The sequence below is a fragment of the Bufo gargarizans genome, chromosome 3, assembly GCF_014858855.1.
Source record: "Bufo gargarizans isolate SCDJY-AF-19 chromosome 3, ASM1485885v1, whole genome shotgun sequence".
NCBI lineage: Eukaryota > Metazoa > Chordata > Amphibia > Anura > Bufonidae > Bufo > Bufo gargarizans.
Window position 1 is genome coordinate 576,388,113 of NC_058082.1, and position 12,053 is coordinate 576,400,165.

The following is a 12,053-nucleotide window of genomic DNA, read 5'->3' on the forward strand; positions in this document are numbered from 1 at the left end:
GTGAGTTGTAGTTCTGAAAAAGTTGGAGACCCTCCCGTTGGCACTGGCATGGAGCTTTAAATGATGGCCGTTATAAAAAAGTTGTTTGCTTGTTTATTTATGAAAATTCTTTTGCTGACCGATGTGGCAATGGTAATCGTGTTATTACGCAGGAAGGTTATTGTAAGCAATAAGAAAGTCTGCAGCGCCTCCAAACAGCTGATCGGCGGGCGTGATGAGAACCGGACCCCCATGTTAAATTTTGTAATACTGAGAAACGTCACTATGTGCGGCTGTGCATGGTCTGTGTATTACAATAGCACTTGAAGAGGTTGCCCGGGCTTATTCTATTGGTGACCTATCCTCAGGATGGGTCATCAATATCAGATCGGCAGGGGTCCACCGCCGATCAGCAGTATGAGAACACGGCGTGCACAGTGGACACGTGCCATCTCTCTTCCTGATCTCTGCTGGGACAGCAGCAACAGACAAGAAGAGAGACGAGAGACGGCACATACACACTGCGCGTCATCTCCTTACACAGCTGTTCGACGGGGGTCCCGGGTGTCGTACCCCTGCCGATCGGTGATAGTTTATCAATAGAAAAAGCCCAGACCCCTTTAAAGAACACCTGTCAGAAGGATCAACCCTATTAACCCCTTGAGGACATCTGCTGTACATACATAAATACGTTCTTTAAAAATGGTGCCCACTCCAAAGCATAGGGGGCGAAATAGTCGCCAGATTTCTTCTGTTTTAAACATATGTCAGCTATTTGAATAAATGCCCAGCTATGTAATACATGGACGGGTTGCGTCTCTGCTTTGGCTCATATTAGGGGGTTCAAAGTGGGGAACCTCCTCTATGACATAAGTTCCCTAACCACTTGCCTACTGCTGCACGACTTTGCACCGTGCCGCCGCAGATCGCTGGGACCGCCCTATCGTTAGACAGCTGCGGTCACAGTGAGATTTGCCGCGGCCAGCGGGAGCGGTCAGGCAGTAATAGACGCTTGTAGCACTCTGCTACAAGCGTGTATTACATTGTAAAATCGAAATGCCGGCAGGGAGAGCTTTTTGTTAGGTAAGAACGCCACCTGCTGGCTTTAAAATGAAATGTCAGCCTGCAGGCTGGGAATTAACCTCTTCCTGCCTTGACTGTGGAAGAAAGGGGTTAATTCACTTTAAAAAAATTACATAAAAAATTAATAAATAATAAAAATAATAATAATAATAAATAAAAGTCCAAATTACCCCAAGATAACATAAAAAAGAAGGGCCTTGTTGAGTTTTGGCGCTGTACAAGATTTTTGTATAGTATTCCCAACAGACCTACCCTTGACTCACGGCAGTCCAAGGACTATTTCACCAGTACGGTGCTATAAAACCAGCAATAGCAAAATAGGCCGCCAAAATCCAAAATGTGCTCCAGTTTTATGAAGTCTTGCGGCGGGCCCAGCCAGTAGATAAGTTACGTAAATAGCATTGATTTTCAGGGTACAAGCGTATGGGAATGGTTTTAGAAATGTTTTGTCTTGAAACCTTTTGTAATAGTTACGAGAAAATTGATAAGAAAGGAATTAATTTTTATTTTTTTCATAATTTTCAGTTGTTCCTTAAATATATATTTTTTAACATTATATCCATCATCTAATGACACAAAAGAAAGGTCTAACGTGTCCTGAGAAAAATAATATCAAATACATGTAGGCCGGCTCAGAAATGAATCCGATGCATTGCTACAACTGGCCTGGTAAAGAAGGGGGAGAAACACTCCGGTAATGAAGTGGTTAACAGGGCATCTACAAAGATGTGGACATGATAAAGTTGGTGCGGTTACCTACAGTATATAATCAAAAATAACACATCATAATCTTCTGATATATTGTTACAAATGACTAATTCAGCTCTGTTACATCCATCCGTACATGTAGGAAACGACTCCCCCCCCCCCCATAACATGTTTATATTGGGTTTGGTTATAAAAAGTAAATTAATTCTCAATTTTTCTTTTGTTTTTATCCCACAGCTCTTCTACAAGTGTCGATATCACTGAGCAAAGTGGAAATTAGCGTGGGGCAGTCCAAGTATTTCACATGTACAGGTGATGGCATTAATTCTCCTATTAATCTTCATTTTCTACATCATTATAATTATCATATTACAGGACAAGGACTAGGACATAAGATAAATCCAGCACTGAGAGAGAATGCAGATCTTACAGTAGTCAAGGTTATAGGAGGGCGATACAGACATGAAATCCAGGACTTACAGCAGAGGGTCTGTTCTCAGGACATCATTGAAAGTCAATAGTCGTCGTCAAATAGTGGCAATGATTATACAGTATTACTTTTAAAGGGCATCTGTCAGCAGTTTTGTACCTATGACACTGGCTGACCTATTACATGTGGTAGACTGAGAGTTGTGGATAGAAGGCATGTCCCACAGTCTGTGGCTCTCCATAATTCATTTGCAGCACTTTCAGAGTGCAAGAGCAACATGGAGGATGGCTCAGGCACAGTGGGTGAGAAACAATCATCTCCCATGCCTAAAGTATGTAAGACTGCAACCAAAGACAAAAAGGAGAAGGTGAGGATTGATAGTAAGCAGCTGTTGGTGGGCGATTCCATCATAAGAGGTGTGAAGTTTGAGGAGAATGGTGTTGTGAGATGTCTCCCTGGTGCTACCGCTAGCAGGGATAGACGACGGATCCTAAATATTGTTAGGCAAGCAAAGCAGGAAAGGGAAGTTGATGTTATTCTCCATCTTGGGACAAACGATCTGGCATGCAATGAGGTTTCAAAGGTGAAGGAAGCTTTTCACACACTTGGAAAAGATATACGGGAGGTTGCATCAACTGTTTCATTCTCTGCAGTTTTGCCTGTGCAGAACCTTCAGCATGACAGGAAGATGCGCATTAAGGAATTCAATGTATAGCTTGGTGAATGGTGTCTGAACCAAGGGTTTGGCTTTGTGTCTCATGTTAGCTCTTGTTGGAATGGAAAAGAACTACAAGTATGGTTTGCATCTTTCTCTCAAGGGAACGAATGTCCTCGGTGAACAGTTCCAAGTATTTGCTAAGAAGCATTTAAACTAGGAAAGGGGGGCAAAAGAGTGATAATCCAGCAGTCCGACTGCCCCCCGGAACAATGCCAGAAGAGGCCAGTAGCACAAAGGTTAAGAAATGACAAGCTCAGAGTCTTGTCTACAAATGCTCGCAGTCTAGGGAATAAGATCAATGAACTTGAAGCTATAAAGGCATCTGAGAATATAGATGTAGTGGCTGTTACTGAGACGTGGTTCAAGGGGAGTAATTACTGGGATATATCAATACCAGGGTTCTCTCTATACAGGAAAGACAGAGTAGGCAAGAAGGGGGGAGGGGTGGCCCTGTATGTGAAAGATAGCATAAAATCTAATTTGATACAAGTTAGCGAGAACAATTTGGAGTCAGTTTGGGTTACCTTGCACCTTGATAATCATAAGGTAACTCGTGTAGGTGTGAAATATAGACCACCTAGCCAAGTCAAAGAATTAGATGATCTACTAGTTGAGGAAATAGCTAAAATGACATTGAAGGGGGAAGTTATCATTATGGGAGACTCCAATCTTCCAGATGTAAACTGGAAAACCAAAATAGCTAGTTCTGCCAGGAGTAAAGATATTCTAAATTCCCTACTGGGATTATCTCTATAGCAAGTAGTGGAGGAGCCAACCCGGAAGGAGGCCATTTTAGATTTAGTATTCACAAATGGGAATTTGGTATCTGATATTACTGTAGGGGAAAGCTTGGGATCTAGTGATCACCACACAAAAACAAAAGTTTTATATTTTAGAAAAACTGACTTTTCTAAAATTAGATTAGTGGTACACGAGTCCCTATCAGACTGGAACAGTTTCATTGGAGTCCAGGAGAAATGGGACTACTTTAAAAGTGGCACAATTGAAGGCAACAGAAAATTGCATTAGGCTTGTCAGTAAAAGCAAAAAAAGGAAGAGACCACTGTGGTACTCAGTCAGCAGAAGTGGCCAAAATCATTAAAAACAAAAAGATAGCATTTAGGAATTATAAAAAAAAACTAAATGAGGATGACAGACAAATTTATAAGATTAGGCAGAGAGAGGCCAAACAAGTTATAAGAGCTTCTAAAGCACAGGCAGAAGAGAAATTAGCTCAGTCAGGGAAAAAAGGCGATAAGGCATTCTTCAGATACATAAATGAAAAAAGGAAACTAAAACAAGGAATTACCAAATTAAAAACTAAAGAAGGAAGGTATATGGAAGAAGATAAAGAACTAGCTGACTGCCTCAATGAATACTTCTGTTCAGTTTTCACAAAGGAAAATGAAGGAGAAGGACCTCAGTTAGGAAAGAAGACTAATGAATCTTTTGACGCATGTGTCTTTACAGAGGAAGAGGTTCTAAGTCAACTGTCTAAAATTAATACAAATAAGTCACAGGGGCCTGATGGGATACACCCAAAGCTATTAAAAGAGCTCAGCGGTGAACTAGCAAAACCATTAACAGATTTATTTAACCAATCACTGGCAACAGGAGTCGTCCCAGAAGATTGGAAATTAGCAAATGTTGTGCCCATTCACAAGAAAGGTAGTAAGGAGGAATCGGGCAACTATAGGCCAGTAAGCCTGACATCAATAGTGGGGAAATTAATGGAAACCATACTTAAGGAGAGGATTGTGGACCATTTAAAATCCCATGGATTGAAAGATGAAAAACAGCATGGGTTTACTTCAGGGAGATCATGTCAAACTAATTTTATTGATTTTTTTGATTGGGTGACTAAAATAATAGATGGAGGAGGTGCAGTAGACATCGCTTATCTAGACTTTAGTAAGGCTTTTGATACTGTCCCACATAGAAGGCTTATCAATAAAGTGCAGTCATTGGGCTTGGACTCCCATATTGTTGAATGGATTAGGCAGTGGCTGAGGGACAGACAACAGAGGGTTGTAGTCAATGGAGTATATTCAGACCAAGGTCTTGTTACCAGTGGGGTACCTCAGGGATTTGTTCTGGGACCCATATTGTTTAATATCTTTATCAGCGAAATTGCAGAAGGCCTCAATGGTAAGGTGTGTCTTTTTGCTGATGATACAAAGATTTGTAACAGGGTTGATGTTCCTGGAGGAATACACCAAATGGAAAAGGACTTAGGAAAACTAGAAGAATGGTCAAAAATCTGGCAACTAAAATTTAATGTTGATAAGTGCAAGATAATGCACCTGGGACGTAAAAACCCAAGAGCAGAATATAAAATCAGTGATACAGTCCTAACCTCAGTATCTGAGGAAAGGGATTTAGGGATCATTATTTCAGAAGACTTAAAGGTAGGCAGACAATGTCACAGAGCAGCAGGAAATGCTAGCAGAATGCTTGGGTGTATAGGGAGAGGCATTACCAGTAGAAAGAGGGAGGTGCTCATGCCGCTCTACAGAGCACTAGTGAGACCTCATTTGGAGTATTGTGCTCAGTACTGGAGACCATATCTCCAGAAGAATATTGATACTTTGGAGAGAGTTCAGAGAAGAGCTACTAAACTGGTACATGGATTGCAGGATAAAACTTACCAGGAAAGATTAAAGGAACTTAACATGTATAGCTTGGAAGAAAGACGAGACAGAGGGGATATGATAGAAACATTTAAATACATAAAGGGAATCAACAAGGTAAAAGAGGAGATAATATTTAAAAGAAGAAAAACTGCTACAAGAGGACATAGTTTTAAATTAGAGGAGCAAAGGTTTAAAAGTAATATCAGGAAGTATTACTTTACTGAGAGAGTAGTGGATGCATGGAATAGCCTTCCTGCAGAAGTGGCAGCTGCAAATACAGTGGAGGAGTTTAAGCATGCATGGGATAGGCATAAGGCCATCCTTCATATAAGATAGGGCCAGGGGCTATCCATAGTATTTAGTATATTGGGCAGACTAGATGGGCCAAATGGTTCTTATCTGCCGACACATTCTATGTTTCTATGTTTCTATGTGCACTTGGTGTTGGTCCCATGTTCATATGTGCCCTCATTGCTGAGAAAAATGATCTTTTAATATATGCAAATGAGCCTCTAGGAGCAACAGGGGCGTTACCATTACACCTAGAGGCTCTTCTTTCTCTGCAGCCACTGCGCCCTCTGCACTTTGATTGACAGGGCCAGACATGATCACGTTTACACTGCCCGGCTCTGTCAATCAGAGTGAATTTTTCTCAGCAATGTGGACACATATGAACATGGGACCAACACAGATGCCTTCAGCTGCCGAGCGAACAGGTCAGCCAGTGTCATAGGTACAAAACTGCTGACAGATGCCCTTGAAAGAGTTTTGAATGTGTGTTTGTTTTGGTTAATAAAAAAAATGAAAAAAGTTAAATGTTTAAAACTTCTACAATTTTTTTTATAGTTTTGGGAGAGGCCGAGACAATAGACTGGTATAGTCCCCAAGGTGAGAGGATAACATCAAATCAAAGAATTGTGGCACAAAGAGAAGGCATGAGATCATGGCTCACAATATACAATGCCAACATAGATGACGCCGGGATATATCGTTGCCAAGCTACTGACTCTAAGGGACACACCCAAGAGTCTACAGTTGTTCTGGAGATTTACCGTGAGTATTTGTCAAACACTATTCTGTAAGTCATTTTTTATTATTATCCTGTGCTGAAGAATTGCAGCTTTGTTATGTTGGGACATTCCTGTATTATTCCTAGTATATGTTTATAAAAAAATTGCCAACTGGGTGTTACCATCCCCCATGCTGGCCCATCAAACTGGGCAGGGACACACCCCTAACTAGTAACATCCAGTTGGCAATTTATGCTTTTTTCTAATTTGAATAATAGAGGAATAGCACGGCATAGTGTCCTAAGAAAAAAATGCTGCAGAATTGTGATTTCAAGTGGAATACCATTATCTTCTAAAGCAGAACTGTCTGGTAAGGTGGTGGGTCCTCTTAAAAGTGTAGTTGCCATTTCAGCTTGTTTTTAATATCGTACAGGTTCAGGGATGTTAAACATTTATTAATATACTTTATTAGGGAAATAGGTTTCTTTGTATTAGACAGCAGGGCGTAGAGATTCTTCTTAGCAAAGCTCTAATTGAACATTTCCAAGGAGAGTCAGTCTTCAGTTCTACTGAGCGCTGAAGACACCAGTGTGTAACATGTAGAGGCTTCCATCCTGCCTCTTGTCAATCTTTTATTGAAAAATCTGTAACTATTATTTACAAGCAGTTTTCGTATTCCCGGAGATGATTACAGTGCAGTACGTTAATAACACCTCATAAAATCCCTATGTTTCTTAAATAGGACCCATCATATCTGTCTAGCCTAAAAGACCAGAACGATGCCCCATGTGCCCAGTCTCTGACGAGGAGACCTCCATGTTGTTCTGCAGTCTGGTCTCCTGTGACATATAAACATTAAAGTTTTCATCTGACAATCAATAATAAATTGTCCAACGTTTCACCTTGGTTTTCAGACTGTTCACACAGGTCATCTAGGTTTTTATTTGTTTTTTTTCCACTGCTATGTCCTTTGGTGCCCCACGTCTTGGTGGACACAGACACCTCAATGTCTCTCTCCTCAGGGACATCTTCATCAGCGGCCTCCAGGATATTCTGGCTGCAGAAATCCTCACCTTCTCCTAAGACCTTGAACCTCCCAGGAGAGATCTCCACAGCAGGTGATTCTGGCATCGGAATGGTTGCATGTTTGCGTGGTTCCTGTTCAGATAACACAATCTTTCTTTTTACTACTTGAAACCCTTCGTCAGTGGCTGAGTCCATGGTTTCTGTGCCTCACTGGATGTCTCTATACTGATGGTTTCTATAGTTTCTATATTAGTACTGGAACCTTGCTGCTCAGAGGAGTCCTCACCAGCTGCTTCAGATGTCTCCCTAGATGCCTCCACGCTGACGGGTGTCACTTGCTGATTATTTCTATTTCTGCGCGGTCACTTACACTTTCTGGCTGTAGCTCTACCAAGGCTGCATCAGAGCCAGTAGTATCATTATGCTCGGTGCGTTCAGATTCAATTCCTGCAAATAATTCAGGGAAATCTTCCACATCAGCCTCATCAAATGGATCTGTGCTGTTTTTTATTGTCCTGCGCAAGTAGGCATTCCTGTAAAAGTTTGTCCATATTCTGCACACAGGTTACAGGTGACACATCCTGTGCAGGTTTTTTTTGTGTGATCCAACCCTGCAGACATTGAGCATTTCACATGTGGGCAGGTATAGGCCATGTGTCTTAGCTGCCCAGGATAGTAGCAAATCCCAGGTAGAAGACATGAGGCAGGTGTTTGGTGACTCCATGGTTCTGCATCAGCTGGGCTCTAACTTTGTAGCCTCCATTCCAGATTCCTTCTTGATCATAAATCTTATAAGGTGAATCGAGGACCAAACATTGCCTTCTGAGCCAGTACAATACGTCTGCTAGTTCCACCACCTCAGACTGGAGGAGAATTGTCACCTCTGTGGTCAGAGGCTTGGACAACTGGAAAACCTTCAGATTTTTCCAGATTTTATGATGTTTGGTAGAATTAAATTTTTTCCCAGAACAGGTCCAGGCTCTGCGGCAGCTTGAAGCTGATGTCATGGATCCTGGTGATTGGGACATGGACCAGTGCATAAACCTCAGATGCATTAAATCCCATAACGTTTTTTCAGCAGATCACGGCCTATGTACTGCCTTGTGGGGGCGTCTTGCTTTGGGCCGGTGTACTTGATCCGTACTGCATTCCTCCTTTGGATTGTGGGGTTTGCAGATCTTGTCACATTGGAGAATATTCTCTGGATTCTGGCAGTGTTTGGCTCAGTATTGCCTCAGGCTGCAGGTTTACTTTCCCCTGGCTGCTAGACGCTGGTGCTGGCCTTTTCTGATCGTGACGGCTCGGTGACCTCCATGTTGTCTCTGGAGTCCTTGGACTGCCGTGAGTCAAGGATAGGTCTGTTGGGAATAGCTTCAGTGTCTGGGACTGGTATTACTAGGATGAATGGAGACAAGGCGAGGTTGTTACTGACTGCGGTGCCTGCACAGGTGTCAGGTGTCCGGCTCATTAACTCCTTGTCTGGATCAGGATCATGGTTTAACCCCATTTGTGCTCGATATTGCTAACTTGGACTTTTCTGTCTACTACTTGGTTGCATTAACCCCTCAGTGACCACACTGCAGTCTCCCACAGGCTCTATAGGTGCAGCTGCCATGATTCTCACAGCTTTACCTGGCATTACAATGCTGTGCACGTCCTCATAGTCCAGGTCCTTCCTGCTGATGGTGTCCCTTCTCTTTGCCGCCTGGTCTCCTTCCTGGTTTGAAGGGCCTGGATTTTGGGCCTGGCATTAGCGCCTCTGCTCTGTGTCTCTCTCATGGCGGTCAGCTCCCGGATACAGTTATCTGAGCGCTCAATTTTTATCAGTCTCTCTTTAGAATCAGTCTCTCTTTTAATTTCATCCTGCAGTTTCATCCTGAGATTAGCAATTCTTTCTTATATATGACTTTATCAGTGACTTTACTACTCACAGTTACAGCCGCGTCTTCACTAGTGATGAGCGGCATGGGCTATATTCGAATTTGCAATATTTCACAAATATTTGGGTGAATATTCATAATATATTTGCGAATTCGAGATTATTTTCTTGATTGCGAAAAATCTGCAATGTAATATTCACTTAATGCGCACAAAATACAGATGTGGGTCACTTTTGCTACATTTTCCAAGCTGCTAGAAGTTTCCGGAGACTAGAGAAAATGGTTGGCAAGCCAGAACATTAAAAATGGCTTTATATGCAGATAGAGTGCTCCAATATATTCACGATTGCGCTAATCGGCACTAATGATGCTAATAGTTTGGCGCAATACGTGAAACTTCACATTTTAGCAGGTCTGCATGTATGTATGGACAGCAGAACCTATCACACTGCACTGCAACAGCTACACTATATCAGGATATAACTACACTGACTATCTCCCACTAACTATGTGCATTATATATATATATAAGCTATCTATCTATCTATCTATCTATCTAATGTAGTGTAGAAAGCACAGAGCACAGCAATGTCACTGCTCTCTCTCTCAGAACTGCAAATAAAACTGTAGAAAATGGCTGCTGGGGAGGTTCTTATATAGTAAGGGATAGGCAGCTTTCCTATTGGTTGCTAAGCCCAGACAAAGATATTGCAGCCTTCTCATTGGCCCACAAGCAAGAAGGGAGGTTACTGATGAAAAAGAAAAATCTAGAATATTCATGAATACGAATATATAGCACTATATTCTAAATATTCACAATTTCTCGAAGTGCCGATATTCACGATTAATATTTGCGATTCGAATATTCGCACCCAAACACTAGCCTTCACCCAGATCACCAGACTTATAGGAACAACGTTCCTCAGCGTCATGACATAGGCCCAGCTCTCTGCCTCTTGTCACTACCCCAGCCACTGACCATGTACACGTGCCCTAACTATCACCACCCATCACCGTTCTTATCTGACATGTTACACACAGGTGTCTTCAGCGCTCAGTAGAACTGAAGACTGAAGACAGATTCTCCTTAGCAGTGCTCACTTTAGAGCTTTACTAAGAAGAGTCTTTTCACTCTGTTTTCTGGTACAAAGAACATCTTTTCCTAATAAAGTATATTGCAAAAATGTTTACTATCCTTGTCCCTACACTATATTAAATATAAACTCAAATGACAATTACACTTTAAAGGGAATCTGTCACCTAGTCTACCCTATAGAGCTGCGGACATGCACGGATAGATCTCCGCTAGCATGTTCGCAAGATACTTGTCCCGTAGGGCTGTGTGGTTTTATTTCGCTTACAAAAAGATTTTATTGACATGTAAATTAGCCAAATAAGGTGCCCAATGTGTGGTTACTTACGGTTAAGGAGCCCAGCACCGCCCCCTGTGAAGAAGCCCCGCACCGCCTGCATCCAGGAATCTCCTCCTTGCTCACAAAGTTATAGTGCCGTAATCTTGCGATGTGCAAGCTGACGCATGCGCAGTTCATTCACTGAAGCTGATGCCAGCAAAGGGAACGAACACTTTGCCGTCACTGCGCATGCGCCAGCTTACGCATCGCGAGATTACGGCACTGTAACTTTGTGAGCAAGGAGGAGATTCCTGGATGCAGGCGGTGCTGAGCTCCTTTACAGGGGGCCGTGCTGGGCTCCTTAATCGTAAGTAACTGTCACGGCTGAGGATGGGGAAAACCCTCAGCCGTGCGATGCCAGAAGATGTTAAGCTGCTGGGCCAGGACGACAGAATTAGGAAGCAGGTCACCTCCTAAATCGTCCCTAGCCTGACCCTAACTCCTAGCTGCTTGGGCCGACCTTGAAGGTAGGAGGGCCCATGCTCAGGAACCTCGGATCCCTAACTCACCCTCCGACCGGTCCCTGAACTAGGAGTCAAGGTAAGACGCCCTGTTCCTTCTGGACACGGAGGAACAGGGGTCTCACTGGCCAAGCTACAAGGAATGGGGAAACACATACAACATACAGATATGACAGGCGAACTACTAGTTCCACACGTACCTGTCACAGCCACGCTGACTAGAACCCATGCATGCACTACTAATGTCCACAGAACAACTAGAGGACACAGCACACATAACACACAGGTAACCAGGACATCCGTAGTTGCAAATAAACAGAGACAAAGGAAAACATCAACTGAACATCAAGACATAAACTTCACAGAGAAACCTAAGAGTCACAGTTTGTTTATGACCACTAGGGTGGCCCCCACTGGCAGATGGAATGCACAGGAGGCTGCTCCAGCTAAGCATGGCTGAAGCAACCCACTGAGACATGCCAAACACAGAGGCTTTATAGGCCTAAGTGGCCACACCCACACGGACACACCCAGTGTCTCACACACACAGAAAGGGAGTTAACCCTTCCACCACCAGGGAAGAGAAAACACCACTAAAAGGGGAAGTGCACACAATACATAATATCAAGTGCACACATACACACATATCACACGCAACCGCATGCACAACATAGCAAGCTGCAATGACACAGCTCAGACTGCTATGCTGCCAC

At 42.8% G+C, this 12,053-nt stretch overlaps 1 protein-coding gene across 2 annotated transcripts in view; it reads left to right on the forward strand.

The window, feature by feature from the left end:
* Positions 1-12,053, forward strand: part of NCAM2 (neural cell adhesion molecule 2) — a 440,779-nt gene that overhangs the window by 185,702 nt on the left and 243,024 nt on the right. For both annotated transcript variants that reach the window (XM_044287571.1, XM_044287572.1), the window contains 2 exons: positions 2,008-2,082; positions 6,398-6,604. In XM_044287571.1, the coding sequence (XP_044143506.1) occupies positions 2,008-2,082; positions 6,398-6,604 (282 nt within the window). The remainder of the gene's footprint in view (positions 1-2,007; positions 2,083-6,397; positions 6,605-12,053) is intronic.